This window comes from Brachypodium distachyon, chromosome 3 (assembly GCF_000005505.3).
Source record: "Brachypodium distachyon strain Bd21 chromosome 3, Brachypodium_distachyon_v3.0, whole genome shotgun sequence".
NCBI lineage: Eukaryota > Viridiplantae > Streptophyta > Magnoliopsida > Poales > Poaceae > Brachypodium > Brachypodium distachyon.
The window spans coordinates 37,020,888-37,039,972 of record NC_016133.3 but is presented as its reverse complement, the minus strand read 5'-3'; the positions used below and the strand labels follow the sequence as shown (position 1 = coordinate 37,039,972).

Genomic DNA, 19,085 nt, shown 5'->3' with positions numbered 1-19,085 from the left:
AATTTTTTAGCTGATGCATTTCATGGAAATCTGCTTGACTCTTCTTGCCGATGATGTGATTAACTGGCCAAGAATTCGGAATCACAAATTACTACAGAAACGGCTATCAGTAACGGTGTCTACCACATCAGTGGCGGGCAGCAGGTGAGGAACCGACAGTGATATCAGTTTTGCCAAAATAAAAAAAAGCAGGCCACATGCCCTCTCTTCTATTCAATAATCACAAATCAAACAAATTAATCCAATGAAGCAAAAGATCCGGCTGCGTACAATCTAAATCCACAAATCACAGTACAATCTAAATCATCAATTCACTGGAACCCGCGGCGTTGGCGGCTCATCTCCACGACGGCAACTGGAACCCACGGGCTTCGTCTCCTCGGCGGCGGCGCCCTCATCGACTGCAGTAGTGGGGAGAGAGAGAGTGAGAGGGAGAGATCGAGAGAAGGGAGCGAGGGAGAAAGACATACATTAATCCGCAAGTTCACCGACGACAAGCTCCTCCTCTCCACCCGCGAGTTGGCAGTTGGCAGCCACCATCTGTGTGTGTGTGTGAGAGAGAGAGAGGGATAGAACAGAGGGGCAAGGGAGAACAAAGAGCGGGGAGAACGTACCGGCGGTGTGCAGCGGCGTCTTGGTCGCCGGATCCGGCGACGAGCTGACCGGGGTCGGCCTGATCCGGCAGAGATGGCGGGGGTGGGCGGCATCGGAGGCTGCGCTCGCGCCCTCCTCCGCGGTGGCGGCGGGGGCCGGCATCGGGGGCTGCGCCCGCGCCCTCCTGCTCGGCGGCGGCGGCCCGACGGGGCGCGGATCCGGCGGCACGCGGCCATGGGAGACCGGATCTGGCCTCTTCGGCTCAGGATGGGAGGAGGCCGGGGAAGGAGGGAGTCGTGGCCGGCGGGATGGAGAGAGGGAGATGGAGGAGGTCAGGAGGGAGGGAGGCAAAGAGAGTTCGGGAGGGGTAGAAGAGAGGAGCTCGTGGGAGAGAAACAGAAGAGATGAGGAGGAGGATGCGGCGGCTGGGGTAGAGAGGAGGAGGTGTGGTGGGGATTAGGGTTAGGAGAGGTTTTTACATGTAACGAACCAGTTTGCAAATAAAATAAACCAAGTTTGTAAGCATTCATGCATGCGTATCATACCATGTTTAATTTTTATGATTTGTGCATTATATGCATCATGCAAGATTTATCCTGTTAGCTTAAGTCAATAGTGTATTTATTCAATAACTTGTCTTGTGACAACATAGCTCTAAAAAAAAGATTCTTGAGTACCTTTATTTTGCTCGATTGTATCTTATGCTAATAAAGTACTCTGAATATGTTCAAATAAAAATATACAGTTTTGGTATTTGACACTAAAGTATATTTTGTTTTATCTATAAGAATACCTTGCAATTATATATATTATATGTGGGGTATTATTTATGGGCTCTAGGAAATAACATATATTGTATCATTAAGGATTATATGATTTTAAAAAATTTAATTGAAGCAAGAGAAGAAAGAAATTTAGCAGACCATCAAACCTTTAACACCTACCTGTTGGTATAGCACGACCAGCACTGTGTCTATATTCTTTTCTTCTCTTCTCCCCACCACCCAAGCTGGCCAATACAAGAACCTTCACACCTGCATCTTCCCCCAATAGCTCTCTCAGTCTGGCCGCTAGTCCCCTTCACAACCAAGGCAGCAGAAGAGCCACCTCTGTGCCCTCCTCGTCCTGGAAGCAAAGGGGCAGAGAAAGCCTAGCTTCTTCCCCTTGGTAAGGGATTGATTTCAAGTTTTCTTTCGATCTCTCTCCTTGAACCTGTTCCCATGGATGTTTTTCCCTGCTGGCCGTCGACTAGGTCCTCCGGGAGACGAAGCTTTCGGACAACGCGGCGGCTGCATCGTCGCTTGCCGTACGGATCGGCAGCAGAGTTCTGAACAGTAACTGAGTAGATCGAGCTCCATTTCTCCAAGTTCAGGAACCACAAGATGCAATTTCTCTCCCAACCTGTTTCCTTACTTGCAGCTCTGCTGGCTTTCTCCTTATAAGCTAGGTGAGACACTGAAACAATCAAATCTCTTCCTGCTTTGGTTCTGTCCAGTACCTCTGAATGTTCATCTCCAGCCCCCACCATTTTCTCTCTGCAAGCTGTTAGTAAGCATGTATGCATGCATCGAGCTGATGATGGGGAAAGTTGCCAACATTGCTGCATGCATGTACACACACATGCATGTGTAGTGCTGCTCCTTTCTAGCTTAGATCTGTAGTGTGTGTGCATGTTTCAGTGTGTATTTCTTTTCCTGCTCTCTTTTCTTTATCCTTTTGAATGTTTCTTCTATGGAAAAATCTGATTGTACCCTTGTATAATAGTTTTGTTTGCTGTTAAACTAAAAATCATGCCCAGGTCTATCAATGCTTGACAGTAAAACTGATTTTAAATTAATGTGTGTGCATGCAACTATCTAATTGGTCTTTAGAAAAATGGTTAACATGTAAAGATCCCTACATTTTCGGCACACATGTTGTACTCAGGTTCTCTATCTCTCTCTCTTTACAAAAATATATATATGTTTGTTGCTATTTTCGAAATAAATCAGGAATTTTGAAAGAAACTCAAGTTAACTTGCTTAAACTTGTGAATTTTCTGAGTTAGTGCACAACCTGTTTGTATCCTGGCACCAAGTAATATAAAATCAATATGCAAATGTTCAGAGTTAGTGCAGAACCTGTTATTAGCATTTTCATGCACTACATTATTACCAGAAAGTTAGTTTTAACAAAGGGTACCAGATCAACCCCTATTTGATTTAATGTTCTATTCCAGGCAGTATATCTTTTGTTCTACAAATCAAAACTTGGTGAAACAAACTGCAGTAATATTACATTCCATCTTATCATCATCTATGTTGCATTTCATACATCTTTCATCATGCACATTTGCTGGTATTTATTTTCTCCTTATTCCTTTCTTTTCCGGTGTTATTCGATGATTTTGGTAGATTTGGAGAGGAAGGGACCGCTTCTTTTGATCTTCAACAGGAGCAGGAGTTTACTGAACAAGGCAAGCAGAGCTTGTTGCATTCATTTACCAATTCTATTCAAGCAATTAATTACTTTTGCTCTTAGAAGTTGTTGTGTGTATTTTTTTGTACAGAGTTTGGTAACTAGTATGTTAGGAGTTGTTTGATTCTGGACCAGCAGTAGCTGGCATTAAATGGATGCTCTAATCAACTTAAATTTGACAAGTAAGAGTGGCGTGGTAGCATGTCGTGACAAACGGTGGCAAGTTGCTGGTTCCCCGAGCCATACGTCGGGTATCTAACTTGGTGCCTCGAACCATACGTCGAGTATCTAACATTTTTGGAGGCCACCGGGTTGATCACCAAGATGCTACCAATAACCATAGGGACCTATCTTGAGCGCACTAGGAGTGCCTCCGGATCAGTTTTTCCCTCTTGAGGACTTGCTACCCTCATTTGGGAAAAACCTCCGGAACACCTGCTGGTGCTTGTAAACGAGCGGCTCCTTCCTTGTGAAAATTGTAAATTGTTAACTTGATTGCTTGTAAATGTTCTTAGTAATGGTGTCATGCTGGACCTGAGGTCATTTGTTAGAAAAATTGGTCGAGGTATCATTAATTATCTGCATATTTTCAATACTCATGGTCAATAGTATTGCTGCCACCTTGATACAATGCTTATGCTTCAGAATTTTATTACATGCTCTGTTCTCAATCAAGCACGATTAAGTCTTGCGAGTACAATTGTACTCACCTAGGATTTTCCTAGATTTGCAGGTGACCCAAGCATTGCAGACTTTTATGATAACGACGTTTAGTGGCTTATCGCGATTGGCTGAATCTTGTGGGTTATTTTGTGGGCTTTTGTGAGATGGCTTGTGGCTGCCATCCTGGTTTCTTATCTACCTTTCCGCTACTGAACTTTTATGTACTAAGTTACTACTCGAGACCTTCAGGTCTTTTGGGCTGTAACCTACTGTTTGCTCTATGTATGACAGATGTAATATGTACCTTTATTTTCTCTATCTTGTAGAAAGCTTGTGTTCTGATATCCAATGTTGTTTTCCATACACATCCTTCCACCATGTATAATCTGCGTGTATGTGATCCTGGGGTGGTCAGATGTGTATGCGGGCGCTGGAAATTTTATTTGTGCATGGATAAGATTGATCACTCGGGCTTCATTTGACTCATAACATCCAAAGTTATGGGCATGAGCTGCTGCCTTGACCTGCCCCAATGTGGTTGATTTTATCATGTACAAATTAAATTCCTGGGGTCCCGACAGCGTCGGTATCAGAGCCAGGCTGACCGTAGGTAAGCCATGGTGGGTGGTCGTTAGTTTAGGTCTTGGCATCGCTAAGAAAACTATTTTCAAAAATTTAAAAAGGAATTAAAAAAAAATCAGCAAGTACATCTTTTCCTTATCCTTCTCCATATCAGCTTAGTTCTTCAATCTCTTCCAATTCAAAATTGTTTTAATGTGTGGTTGTATTCTTCTGGCTCCACCCTTGTTGTTTATCACGCCTTTAGGCGATGAGAAATCAGTAACATTTATGGACCTTTTTGGATGTGTCAATACTACTTTGTGTTGATTCTCATGGTTAACACCACTCATTTAGAGCTTCATTTTCCTCTGTGAATTTGAATGGAATGATGTGTTTTACTCATGTATCTCCCACCGTCCTTTTGTTTCTAAATCCTTCCAGATCTCGTTGTATGTCAATTCATCTTGTTAAGGCACTGTTGATGCAGCAGGATGGCAGCGAGAACTCGAGGTCAAACTCGTGGTCGTGGTAGCGGTAATGGTCCCCATGAGGATGATGAGGACGATGTCCCACCTCCGCCTCCAAACCACCCGACCATGGCAGAGTTGCTCCTTCAAATGGAAAAGAACCAGGCAGATCAAAATCGTATTCTTGAACAACTTGTTCGCAACCAACCTGCAGGAGGCGGGCAAGCTCAGGGCACGTTCGCTGATTTTCAGAGAACCAAACCTCCGATGTTTGATCACTCAGAGGACCCTCTCGATGTGGATAACTGGATCCGCACCATTGAGAGGAAACTTCAACTTGCTCGCTGCCCTGAGGGAGAAAAGGTGGCCCTCGCTGGCCATCAACTAGAAGGGGCTGCTGCTGCATGGTACGACAACTTCCTCGCCTTGCAAGCACCTGACCATGTAGTCACTTGGGAGGAGTTTCGCATGGCCTTTCGTCGTGCCCACATTCCTGATGGCATAATGTCACTGAAGAAGGGAGAATTCCGCAATCTGAGGCAAGGGAAAAAGACAGTGGTTGAGTTCCTCCATGAGTTTAACCACCTTGCTCGATATGCACCGGCTGAGGTGGCCAGTGACTCTGACAAGACTGAAAGGTTCATGGAGAAGCTCAATGAGGTTATGCAAAAGGAACTTGCTGCACATGATGTACGGGATTTCCAGCACCTTGTCGACAAAGCCATCAAGCTTGAAGCCAAGACAATTGCTTTGGATAACTATCGCAAGCGCGAGAGGGAGGCTACAAAATCGGCAAATAGCAGTTTCCAGAGGCAGCATGTGGGGCAGCCTTCCTCGTCGAATTATCAAGTGCGTCCACCTCCGAAAACTCAAGGCAACAACCCTCATCCTCCACAACAGGGGTATCAGCCCTCGAACAAAGGAGGGCAGCCGCGAGTTCCTCGTGATGCTGCTGGAATCATGTGCTACAACTGTGGGAAGATGGGGCACTACTCCAACGTCTGCCCCCGTCCTCGCACGGGGCAATCCTTCTCCCCGAAGCAGAACCAAGGGCAAGCTCGTGGGACACCTCAAGTCCCAACTTCAGCTCATAACAGGTCTCCAGGTGTTGGCCGTGGGAGGGTGAACCATACAACTGCCAAGGATGCAGAGGATGCACCAGATGTTGTGTTGGGTACGCTCCCTGTCAACTCAACTCCCGCCATTGTTCTATTTGATTCTGGTGCATCACACTCTTTCATATCAAGTGGGTTTGCAAAGCATCATGGCATTCCATTCAAGTCCTTGCATACTCCTCTTATTGTTTCATCACCTTGTTCGGATATGAGGACCGAACACGTGTGTGAGGGTGTTAAAATAGAAATTAGAGGAGTTACATTTTTGGCATCCGTCATCATCCTTGGATCTGCGGGTATCGATGTGATCCTTGGTATGGATTGGTTATCCAAGCACAAGGAAAAAATTGATTGTGCTGAAAAGTCCGTTCAGCTTACAAGTGAGTATGGTGAATTGTTGGAAATTTGGCCCAAGATTGCAAAACCTTACCTTTTTGCCCTTTCTGGCACCGAAGCTCCTGAAATTGGAAATGTTCCAGTGGTGTGTGAGTACCCGGATGTGTTTTCTGAGGAGTTGCCGGGTATGCCGCCCGACCGAGTGGTCGAGTTCGTCATTGACCTTCCACCTGGAACTGCTCCTATTTCCAAACGGCCATATCGGATACCCTCAAATGAGTTGGTTGAGATGAAGAAGCAACTCAAGGAATTGGAGGATAAAGGTTTTATTAGACCCAGCTCCTCTCCATGGGGCTATCCCGCCATGTTTGTAAAGAAGAAAGACTTGAGCTTGAGAATGGTAGTCGATTATCGTCCATTGAATGAAGTAACGGTGAAGAATAAGTACCCACTACCACGGATCGATGATCTCTTCGATCAATTAACCAGTGCTTGTGTATTCTCCAAGATTGATTTGAGGTTGGGCTACCATCAAATAAAAATCAGATCCGAAGACATTCCTAAAACAGCATTCACCACTCGTTACGGGTCATACGAATATACTGTGATGTCTTTTGGATTAACCAATGCTCCTTCGACCTTCATGCAACTCATGAATTCAGTTTTCATGGAGTACTTGGACAAGTTTGTTGTCATCTTTATTGATGATATTCTCGTATTCTCCAAATCTGAGAAAGAACATGAAGAGCATTTGAGATTGGTGCTCGAGAAACTCCGAGAGCATCGTCTATATGCTAAGTTTTCAAAATGTGAATTTTGGAAGCATGAAGTGGAATTCTTGGGTCATGTTCTCTCAGCAGATGGTGTCGCTGTAGATCCAAGTAAAGTACAAGCTGTCCAAGAGTGGAAACGACCAAAATCCGTAACTCAAATTCGGAGTTTTCTTGGCATGGCCGGTTATTACTGCCGATTCATTGAAGGTTTCTCATCTATTGCCAAGCCCTTGTCTGATTTGCTAAAGAAAGATAGAAAGTTTGTGTGGTCAGCAAAGTGTGAAGAGAGTTTCATAGAACTCAAGAAAAGATTGACCACCGCTCCAGTTCTTGTCCTTCCAGACATCCATAAGAACTTTGAAATCTATTGTGACGCTTCCCGCAACGGCCTTGGTTGTGTGTTGATGCAAGAGGGGAAAGTTGTGGCCTATGCATCCCGACAATTACGCCCTCACGAGGCTAATTATCCAACACATGACTTAGAGCTAGCAGCAGTGGTCCATGCTCTAAAAATTTGGCGACATTACCTCATTGGTAATCGTTGTGAAATATTTTCAGACCACAAAAGCTTGAAGTATCTCTTCACCCAACCAGATCTGAACCTTAAGGCAGCGAAGATGGTTAGAACTCATCAAAGATTATGATGTAGGCCTCAACTACACTCCCGGTAAAGCCAACGTCGTTGTTGATTCGTTAAGCCGGAAGGTCTATTGTAATAATCTGATGATTTTGGAGAATCAACTAGCCCTCCACAAGGAGTTTAAGTGGCTTAACCTTGAACTGGTTGAGAAAGGTTTCCTTGCTGCCCTTGCGTTGAAACCGTCCTTAGAAGATCAGATTAGAGATGCTCAGCTCAAAAGTGTTGATGTGCAAAAGATAAAGGAGAAAGTGAAGGAAGGCACTACCACTTGCTTCTCTGAAGATGCGAATGGTGTCCTATGGTTCGACAAGCGTCTTGTTGTGCCTGAGGACAAAGAACTGAAGAATTTGATTCTGCATGAAGCACACAATACACCCCTCTCAATCCATCCTGGGAGCACCAAAATGTACCAAGATCTACGTCAAAAAATTTGGTGGATTGGAATGAAGCAGGAGATTGCCCAATTTGTTGCCGAGTGTGATGTGTGTTGCCGGGTCAAGGCTGAGCATCTGAGACCAGCGGGAACACTACAACCTCTCCCCGTGCCTGAGTGGAAGTGGGATGAAATTGGCATGGATTTTATAGTTGGTTTGCCGAAATCACAAAAAGGTAACGATGCTATTTGGGTGATTGTGGACTATCTCTCAAAGGTTGCTCACTTCATTTCCGTGAAGACCACATATAAAGTGAGTCAATTGGTAGAGTTATACATTTCAAAGATTGTTTGCCTTTATGGGATACCGAAAAGAATTGTCTCTGATCGGGGTGCCCAATTTACAAACCGATTTTGGAAAAGCTTGCAACAAGAGGCTATGGGAACTCGTCTTTCTTTTAGCACTGCATATCATCCACAAACAGGAGGGCAAACTGAAAGAACCAATCAGATTCTCAAGGACATGTTGAGGGCATGTGTTCTCACGTTTGGCTCCAATTGGGAAAAATGTTTGCCATATGCCGAGTTCTCCTATAATAATAGCTTTCAGTCAAGTCTTGGAATGGCTCCTTATGAAGCTTTGTATGGAAGAAGGTGTAGAACTCCTCTTAACTGGTCCGGGACTGGTGAGAGACAATTCTATGGTCCAGACTTGATTAAGGAAGCCGAGGAACAAGTTCGGGTAATACGCGATCGACTCCATGCTGCTCAATCGAGGCAAAAGATGTATGTAGATCCTAAGCGTCGTGAAGTGCATATGCAGATTGGGGATCTTGTTTACTTGAGGGTAAGCCCATTCAAAGGCACCCATCGTTTTAAAGTACGAGGCAAGCTAGCACCACGCTACATCGGTCCCTATAAAATTATTGCAAAACGGGGAGCTGTATCTTATCAATTGGAATTATACACCTCGCAGAGCACATGTTCCCAGGTGAAAAAATCAATGAGAAAAAATTCAAAATATCACACATGGCAAAATTTAGTACTAAAAAGTTTGCTTTTTAACACTATTTTTTTTCGAGGACATCGATTGCTCCTTTTGACATGACAATTACAAGCGCGGTAACTTGAACATGTACATACACAAGAAAAACTTCATCAATTTTTGAAATATTTTGGTATTTATTGTTCATCCCAGGTGCAGGTGCACTAGGGAGCCAAAAAGCCCCTCTCCAAGCTATCAACAATTCCATAATTATAATATGGACTCCACAATTTGTCTAAATAGGAAAACAAATCATGGTCACTAAAGCAGAATCGTAATTCGTGAACATAGGAACTATTATGATGCTAATTAATATTGTTTCCATCTTTCCATTTGGTTAGTTTCAGTTGAGCTTTGAAAGAAATTTTTATCAAGACAAAGTGCATATCTTTCAAATTGAGTGCCCGATCATAAATCCGTTTGGAGCAAATGTTCCTCCTGACAAGATCTACAAAATAAGACCAATTAATATTTGGGATATCTTGATTTTAGTTTCTATTGTACCCAGAAATCATATATTCATTTGGTTGTTGCCAGCATCGCCATTACTTGCACCTTGGTAGTTTCTATTGTACCCAGAAATCATATATTCATGCTTTTACACAAGCAACTACAATTTGTTCCGTGCGCAAATTTTTTTGACAACAACAACAATATATGTTAGTTTGGGTGTTGACTGTGGGAGAGTTAACTTTGCACATAAAGAATATAGATTAAATATTGTACCAGTAGGCCAGCCAGAATGAAGTGTCATATGCAGGCCTTCTTGAAACTTGGTATATTAGAAAGAGATATAGATCTAGGGATGCAAGCGGGATCCCGTTTATATTAGAAATACTTGTGATTTTAGAGATGACTTAAGCGGGATATAAACGGGATCCCGCTTGCCTCTGCAGAGGTAATTACATTATTGTAAATCTTCTCACATTTTTGCCATGTGAATGCTAAGCTTACTCTTAATCAATTAATGTACGTGTAAGATCAAATCTTTCTCTTGCCTCGAAGGTAAGTTAGAGGTCATAAAATAACTCGGGAGAAAGATCTTTAGGCCTGCTTGGAATAAACTTCGTTCGTTTCCATGATTCTTGACACAACTTTGTCGTTTTAGTGGTAGATTCGTTTATTTTAAAAAAAACTTGCGTCAAGAATCATGGAACATAGAGTCTAGTATTTTTTTAATGTCGGGGGCTGATATTTGGTTCCGCCTGCCCCAAAACTTAACAAAATATCAACCCTCTTACTAAAACTACAATAATCCGAGCAGGCTATCATCGACAGCAGCTGCGAGAGCCATCAACAGCTACAACAATCGCCTAGTGTGGACTCTGGCGGATCCAGATTTTGGGCCAGTAGTGAATGTTCATATGGATTTTTAGCCAGCTAGACTTTCTTTTATTATGGTATATATACGGGCTTGTGAAAATTTCAGGGTGGATCACGGTTTAGTGGCTAACTCTGTCCACCCTCTAGATCCACCCATGGTGCATGTGGAGATGAGGTGAGGTGATGGAGGACAAAAAAGAATGCAAGTGCATTCACTTCGTAAAATATGGAGTGAAATGGCATTTCTAATTAAACAAAAGCCATAGCTGGAGCAGTATATGATAAACAATCTGCAGTAATATTTCTTCCTGAGATTGGGCATTTGGCAGTGGCGTTTTCCAGTTGACAAAAAAAACTCCTGACTATATACTTGTATATTTCTTGCTACAGACTACACTATTGCTATGTAACATTTACGTATACAACATAGGCATGTACACACAAGATCTGTCGGGTAAGCAAAACAAATGGAAACCAAGGAAAGAAAAAGATATGTAACAACGTGTCGAGTGTGTCAGCCAATGCAAAACACGGACAGCACAGCATTCGTTTCCTAGCCATTGGATGGCACGCCCGGATCGATCAATGGATCGATCACCTTCTCTGGAAGTTGAGCGCCTTGATGGCGAGCCCGAAGGAAACCGCGAAGAGCACGGCAAAGCCGGCCACGGCCACGGCGACGACACCAAGGAAATCGTGTTCGAACCCGAAGTAGCTCTTGAGGAAGGCGTCGACGGGCACCCCTGTGTCCTGGAGCGGCTCCGTGATGTCTCCAAACTGCGAGGCCACCAGCCCGTACAGCGTCCACGCCACCGGGCACGCCCACGAGTACCACCTCCACCACACCGGCATAGTCTGAAAATATTTACACCCATCATCAGTAACTAATCCTTGCCCCCAAAAGCCGTAATTAATCAAGTGATAAGAAGATGATTCAGTAATTTAATTACCGGGCGTGAGATGACGAAGCCGGAGAAGAGGTTCCAGACGCCGTAGAAGAAGGAGGAGATGATGGAGGCGATATTGTAGCTCGGGGTGACGCCAACGCAGAGCATGCCGTAGTAGGTGAAGTAGAGCAAAGTGAAGTACGTAAAATAGAGATACCATGCGAACTTCTTGACGTCCCACTGGAACCCCATCATGGCGTAGACGATGACCCCATACACCACCGACTGCACCAGCACGTAAGGGAGCTCCACGACGACCTGCCCGAACGCGTAGGGCATCGCTGAGTACATCCCCGCCGCCCTCTCCCTGTAGAACACCGTCCGCTCCACCGCCACCACGGGCTGTACCGATGATGAGTAGGAGATCCCCATGAAGAGCACCGCCGCATACATGGAACCCATGGCGTTGAACAGGTCCTGCTGCCTCGACCGCTTCCCGCCCAGCTGCCAGAATATGGTGCCGAAAATGAGCGCAACCACCACGGAGAAGAAGAAGCGGACCACCGTGTACTGAGGGTTCCTCCAGTAGGAGAGGTGCTGCTTCCACAGGCAGGCCATGCATTGGGTCAAGGAGCTCTGCGAGTACTGCGTCGGGAAGTAGAGATCCTTGGAGCCTTCAGGGGCCCTGCTTATGTCCTTGATCACAGCCTGGTTTCTCCTGATAAATATTGTTGTTGAATTGAATATATCAGCACCGAATTAATAGTTGTCATTTCTCCATTTTCTTTTGGGTTTGAATATATGTTGTTGATGATGCTTGACTTACTGGTAGAGATCTGAGTTCTTGTAGACCTCTGTGAAACTAATACCCAGTATATCTTCTTGTGCCTGTGAGGACACTTCTAGCATCCAGGTTGCCGGATTGTACCCTGGTTTGATCTTGCTCACCCGGTCGATTCCCTGATAAATACCACCCAAAATTGATGTTCAGCAACCAACGTCATGACAAGATCAATATCTCAGGAATAGAAAGTTTAGAGAGCGACTTTACCTCGAGGTATTCAATGAGCTGACAAGAATGGTGTCCTAGAGGACCCACGTATATCTCCTCCCCTCCTCTCTTCATCAGGAACAGCTACATCCAATCAACAATACAAGGAAATCTTAGGATCGCGAATTCTTTGGAAACATGGAAAAGCTGCTTAATACTACGACATGCTGAGAAAATTTATTGCAATTACCTCATCAAAGGCTTCAAAAATGTCGATGCTAGGCTGGTGGATGGTGCAGACGACAGTCCTTCCTGTGTCGACAGTGTTCCTCACTGTCCTCATGACAATAGCTGCGGCCCTTGCATCGAGGCCAGAGGTAGGCTCATCCATGAAAATTATAGAGGGATTAGCGACAAGCTCGACTGCGATAGTCAACCTCTTCCTTTGCTCTGTCGACAGACCATCCACTCCAGGTAGTCCAACCAGTGCATCCCTCAGTGAATTCAGTTCTACCAGCTCCATGACTTCCTCGACGAACATCTGTTAAAAAAGAATGGCATTGTTCAGAAAAGTATATCCTGAGTGACTCGGTTTAGTAATTTGTACACCGACTGTTTACCTTTCTTGTTTCTGATTCAACATCAGAGGGCAACCGGAGCCAAGCAGAGTAGGCCAGGGACTCATAAACGGTCACATTCGGCGAGTGGATGTCATTCTGCTCACAGTAACCGGAGATGCGAGCGAAGGTTTCCTGCTTCTTAGGGTAGCCAGAGATTGAGATGTCACCTTCAATGTAGCCTCCAGTCTTCCTGCCAGCCAAGACATCCATCAGTGTGGTCTTGCCAGCGCCACTGACCCCCATCAGTGCTGTGAGGACTCCTGGTTTAAAGCTGCCACTGACTCCCTTAAGCAGAAGCAGACTATCTTGATCAACGCCTTGTGCCTTCATTTCCTGTTATATAACAATATTTTTCATAAAATCAATTAGTAATCGTTACTGTTCGGAAATTGAAAACTTCAGAACTCAATGAAAGAATAATAATTGATTTGCTCTCGGAAAGAACCATGTATTGTGTGATATCAACTGATGGTGCACATTATTTCGTCAGAAACAATATGCATATGAATTTATAAATAAAAAGATATAAATAGAACGAGATTTGATTATTTTTACTCTTTAACTGTTTTGCAACCGAAAGTCCTGCTGCTAAGTGTTTCCATGCTCAGATTAAATTCGAATCATGTGGAAGTTGTAAAACTGTCTAAGGGCATTACCGCGGGCATGTCAACAGAGTATCTCATGTTGTTGAAGGCAACAGCAAGCGGCGCAAAAGGGAGGACCATTCCTCTCCTACTGTCACCAGCAGCAGCCCCTGATGCAGCATTTCTCCTTGAGTTGTTGAGGCGTCCTACACAATTTAGCCCTTTAGATGGAATTCACCAAATGAAATGTTGTCATGTGCATGTCCAAATGCAGAAATGCTACTGCTGATGACCTTACCTGCAGATGTGGAGCTGTTTGACTGATTAGGTACTTCGCCGGTGATGCTGGCATGCTTTTCCTTCAGTGCATCCTCTGAAAGAATTTGCTGAGATTTCCCCAATGCTGCATGGATAAAAACAAATTCAGATAATGTGCTTGGACAAAATATGCGGTTCATATTCATTCTGTAACTTAGGAATTACGTTTAAGGTAGCTTAGCGCGATGGTGAAGAGAATGTTGAACACAATGACATATCCCAAGACTGCACCAAAGCCAATCCAGTACCATTTTGCCTCAGTGAACATCCCCCTGGACTTGAGCACTTCTATTCCTAAACTTCTGTTGGATCCCTGGACAATCTGCAAAATGGTTTTGACAATCAGAACTACAGGACCTGAGTCAGCGAATAATATTGTATTGACCGTGGAAGAAATTACGAACATGTTGCCATTTCTTTCCAAGGTACTCATTCGCAGCAATGGCACTCATGGCGTACTGTAGAGGATTCATCCAATAGCCCCAGATCCACCAAGCCTTCACATCATCTGCGATGAACAACAACCTGTGTTAATAATCTTCAGAAATTTCCAGTTGAACCTAGTGAACAAGTTGTTCCAGGAGCATTACCGTGCGACAGGATGAATCCACTGAGCACGAGCAGCACTAGAAGTGCGAAGGATGCCAATGTATTTGCAACAACCATGCTCCTGCCCAATGCTGCGAGGAACCTGAACATTGCTGCAGACATCTGGTTCACAAGCAAGAGCAGCAAGTACTGTTTGAACAGCCTAGAAGAAAACAACAACAGTATTAGTTACCATAGCCTAACCAGTACATGCAGGATCATGAGTTGTGATGTTCTTGTTCTTCATCCAGAACCAGGATAGTAACATATGGTTTTACTGTCAGTATGCCATAGCAAAAAGACTTTTCTTTTATAAAGAAGATGGTATTTGATGCGTACCTCCCAACATCTGGATCGAACCCAATAACATAATAACTCAAGAATACTGTGATGGCCACTTCGACGCAAGATATGGGTATCTTGAGAATCCAATTTGGTATCGCGTAAGCCCATGCAGGGAAGAAGAGGTAATCTCTTTGCTTGAAGAAGACCGGCAATTTTATGGTGGTCATTGCTAGCTCAGAGAAACCATTGAACATGTGGGCAACAAGAGAAAAGAACAGAGCACCCATGCAAACAATGCCATCGTTCACCGTATTATTGTGCAAGTTTGTGCGCAGGAACAGTGTTACCACAATGAGTGTGATTACTAGAAGCTGCAGTTGGAGATCAAGTAATACCATTAGTTCATCAATCTCATCAGCACATGTTTTAAACTATGAATATATTCCTGAAGTGGGTCTCCTGCAAGGCTAAATTTGTTTTACCTGAAAAGCACGGAACCTATAGACAAACATATTCCGTTTCATGAGGAGCCATTCCCTCGCGATGCATGCACGCAGCAGTTCTAGCTTGCTGGCGCCATACGTTGAGGACGTCAGTGAAGCAGGGTGGCATTGGCTCCTGTCAAAAGGGCGAGAGAGCTCGGTTGACAGACTTCGGCCGACGTGAAATTCCTTGAATGCATGAGAAAACTCTTGAACTGGGACGTAGCGGTATCTCTGGTGATTCCTTGCCCAGTACTGTTGCTGATCTTTTCTTGATGTCACCTGTAAGTTTCATAAACTTGATGTCAGTAGAAGTTGAGAAAAATCATCACAGCTATGCAAGGACTAGAGTTGAGACTAACTAAAAACAATGCAGTGTTCAAGAATTGAAATGTTCAGAAGATGGAACTTTAGGAGAACCAGAATGTGGAAGGTATGGGAATGGAAGAACTAGAAACGTGTTATATATAATCATGAAAAATCTAAAAGGGAAGAAGAGTGTACAAAAATAGGTTGACTTTAGAACCAAGATAGTGAAATGACCAAAACCATGAAGTTTCAAGCTAAGTAAACTTTTGAAACAGAATTTCAGTTGACGTACTTCTTGCAGAAAGTCAGCGACGCCTTTCCGCTCCGGGCACTTGAAGCCCATGGACTCGAAAAATTCAAGCACATGTTCACGTGGCCCTTGATACACAATGTGACCATCCGACAGGAGGATTATGTCATCAAACAAATTATATGTCTCGGGTGCAGGTTGCAACAAGGAGATGACAGTTGTGCCACCGAGTATACTGGTGATTAGCCCAAGTGACTTCACTATCTGAAATGTTGTAGAGCTGTCCAGGCCAGTGGAGATTTCGTCCATGAACAGTGCTCTTTCTGCTCCAACCATCATCTCACCTTCAGAAACAAAAATCAGGTAATAATCAACGCTCAGCAAATATTCAGATCTCATATTCTGCCCATCCGACAGGAGGATTAAGCCTGCTCTTTCGTCCAGGCATTTGAAGGTCAGGAGTTTTCACAATACCAGTTGTGACACGTTTGCGTTGACCCCCTGAGATTCCTCTCAGCATATCATCTCCAATCATGGTGTCAGCACAAATGTCAAGCCCTAAAATCTGCAGGATTCAATGGAACAATTAGAGCTTAGTACATTGAAGAAGAGGACCTCGTTGTGGGATGCAGTACCTTGAGGACGTAATCCGTGATGATATTCGTATCCTGGCCACCGACTGATACGGCCTGCAGAATAAATGCAGAAAGCAAAAGTATTAACAAAACAATCCTTGCTTTCATGAAATGGGAAGTACGATATGTCTGCAGAATAAATGCAGTAAGCAAAAGTATCAACAAAACAATTCTTGCCACGCCCGCCGCCGCAAGAAATTGGCCGAATTCGTCAACCATGGCCAACCCCGCTTCAATGCCTTACTCCCTTTGCCTCTTAACACCCCTCAGTACCCAACCCCCTTCCCAATTTCGCCCAGGAAGATCCTCCGGCGGAACCCCTCTTTTGCTCCGTCACGGCCGAGCTTTCCGCCCACCATGGCCCTCGCCGCTGGTCCTCTCCTACAACCGCCGATGCCTCTCGAGCTTCGCCAACCAGGCCCGACGACGGAAAATCGATGGTCGCCTTTTCGTCTTATGCCGCCGTACACCATCGCCACCGACGTTACGCCATCGCCGCCGACGAACTGAGGCTCCGATTCCGCGCGCGGCGACAGTGTCGGACATGAATCCCGCATCGACGAAGGCAGTATGCATGGACAACAGATTGCGACGGGGCCGAGGAGGCGCTCCGCGTCCCGCCATCGGATGCCGACGACTCTGTAAGATGTAAGGGCTGATAGAGACGAGGAGGAAATATACAGAGGGGGGTTGATAGAAGACGACGAGGAGGAAAATGGATGGAAACCGAGGAACGTGAGTATGACATGTGGGGCAACAATGTCACTGAGCAACGTTTTCCCCGTTGTGCCAAGCAGTTTCAGGGTTAGATAATTAGATTTGACCAGGGCCAACAAGACTACCACTACAAGATTTTGAGCTAACCTTCATGTAGACATCAAGATCTGGGTCCGGTTTGATATTTGCAGCCTTCTCCCTTCTGGAAAGCTCAGTCAGCATGTCTAGGAAAAGTTGATCAGGAATTAGCATATTGTACAGTCACAGAAGAAAATCATCTCCCAAAACATGGTCAATTTTGAGCTCACCATATCTACTTCCAATTCCTTGGCATCTGGCTGAGAAGGCCAAGGTTTCCCGTACCGTCATCTCAGCGATGTGGAGGTCATGTTGGGATATGTAAGCTGCTGATCTCTGAGCAATGAACTCGTTCATTCCATGCCCGTTGTATGTCACTTTTCCTGAAACCTGGTTGGTTCATGTCACACCAAAAGTCAGCTTCCTGAGCTTGAGGACAAGATTGCTGGAATCGGTTGTGTTGCGTTAACAAGTACGGATGTTTAACCTTGAGATCAGAGCCTAGTTTGCCTGCCAAAGCAAGAAGCAGAGTAGTCTTCCCTGATCCTGGTGGCCCTAATAGTAATGTCATCCTGAATATTGAATGGATACCGATACGTCAATCCATCAAGCACAACTGAAATACTTTGCTAAAAAAACCACACAAATACAGAAAATGGACGAGTGGTATAGCAGTGGCAGTGCAGATAATACAGCATGTTTTACAGCAAAGAAAAAGTCTCCAATTTAACATAAATACAGTGCTCATTTTCACCTGAAAGATATGACCATGTGGTACCAGGATTCCATAACATGCAGATTTTCGAATTAAAATATCATGGTCTTAATCGATCGTCCAAGTCGGCAGCTTACCTCTTTGGCTTGATAACTCCGTGGACATCATGGAGGATATTCAACGGTATCTTCTTGTTGGGAATGATATGGAGAAGATTGGCCAGTGACTGGACGAGGGAGGCAGACAGAAACAAACAGGTCAGATTTTGAAGAACATTCCTTTGCTATAGTTAATTAAAAATAAGAAGAGTTTCAGAAAACGTTGCCGGCAGTACTACCTCGAGATAATTGGTGATGGTGTTGAGGAACGTGGGCAGGCCTCTGTTCCCCACATGCGCCAGCGCCTCTATGTTGAGGTGCTCGTACCGCACTTCGATCGTCGGGAAGTCCAGCCCAACCCTGAAAGAAAAGAAGAAGAAATTCAGCATCTCTTCTTCAAGTTCTTCGTGGAGAACATGATCAATTGAGCTTTGTATTGACAGAGGAAAGGGTTGTGTACTTGTCGATCCGCTGCCTGAGCTTGAGCAGGAACCGCTCGTGGTCCTCCTCGGCGACGCGCACGAGGCGCTCGAGCAGACGCGTGCGCTCGTGGAAGCCGAGCCCGGCGACGTCGACGACCTCGCCGCCTTTGCCGTCGCCGTCGTCACCGACAATGCCCTTGCGGACGCGGCTGTGCGTGGGGAGCCGCTCGAGCGCCGCCCACATGAGCGCCTCCTCGTCGCCCTCGGACTCGGCGCGCGACGACGCCGCCCGCGAGAAGACGTCATCGCCGCCGCGGTCCCTGTACGAGCCGCGGTCCCGGTACGAGCCGCGCATCCGCAGGCTCGCCACCCCGAATGCCGCCTCCCCCGTGGCCATGGCCGCCGCCCGCCGCCCGATCAGTCGATCAAGATTCAATAGAAGCCACTCTCTCTGACGCTAGCTAGCTCTGCTCTGCTCTGTTGGCTCAATGGAGATTGGAGAGCGCTGTGGAGTCTGTATGCCTGGCAGCAGAAGCAGCAGCGGCAGCTCCTTGGTTGGGTCAGAGCGGTTGGGGCCGCGTAGATATAGTAGCTGTGCCCATGGGGTACGTATTGGGGTTGGGTTGGTGGAGGAGACGGAGGGTTTCAACGGCGGCGGGTCAAGGCGAGGAGGGTAGGCATTAGGCAATGGGATAAAATCCACGAGGAAAGTGGTGGCGACTGGCGAGGAGGAAGAGGACGAAGAAGGGAGAAAGGAGG

The 19,085-nt window shown here is 45.4% G+C and overlaps 1 protein-coding gene and 1 long non-coding RNA gene across 2 annotated transcripts; both read right to left on the bottom strand.

Annotated features, from left to right (window-relative positions):
* Positions 1-175: 175 nt before the first annotated feature.
* LOC106866436 lies at positions 176-1,011 on the bottom strand. The gene is made up of 3 exons (XR_001406796.2): positions 615-1,011; positions 471-540; positions 176-401 (listed from the first exon to the last, which is right to left on the bottom strand). It is a non-coding gene; the product is annotated as an uncharacterized LOC106866436 (long non-coding RNA).
* Positions 1,012-10,624: 9,613 nt separating this feature from the next.
* LOC100823692 (ABC transporter G family member 44) lies at positions 10,625-18,879 on the bottom strand. The gene is made up of 22 exons (XM_003574375.4): positions 18,365-18,879; positions 18,144-18,264; positions 17,944-18,032; positions 17,579-17,663; positions 17,322-17,481; positions 17,161-17,237; positions 16,297-16,350; positions 16,136-16,226; positions 15,704-16,005; positions 15,103-15,384; positions 14,675-14,991; positions 14,338-14,498; positions 14,152-14,255; positions 13,913-14,069; positions 13,728-13,832; positions 13,502-13,635; positions 12,846-13,178; positions 12,476-12,766; positions 12,286-12,369; positions 12,061-12,194; positions 11,298-11,952; positions 10,625-11,202 (listed from the first exon to the last, which is right to left on the bottom strand). Exons 1-22 carry the CDS (start codon positions 18,721-18,723, stop codon positions 10,942-10,944), a joined length of 4,356 nt encoding a protein of 1,451 aa, XP_003574423.1. The 5' UTR covers positions 18,724-18,879; the 3' UTR covers positions 10,625-10,941.
* Between the last annotated feature and the right edge of the window lie 206 nt (positions 18,880-19,085).

Excerpts from the sequence above, each read along its gene's own strand:
- LOC100823692 (XM_003574375.4), bottom strand. The coding sequence starts at position 18,723 with ATGGCCACGGGGGAGGCGGCATTCGGGGTGGCGAGCCTGCGGATGCGC. Across the intron at positions 16,351-17,160 it reads ATCTTGATGTCTACATGAAG|GCCGTATCAGTCGGTGGCCA; the intron begins GTTAGCTCAAAA and ends TTTATTCTGCAG. Across the intron at positions 11,953-12,060 it reads AAGAACTCAGATCTCTACCA|GAGAAACCAGGCTGTGATCA; the intron begins GTAAGTCAAGCA and ends AATATTTATCAG.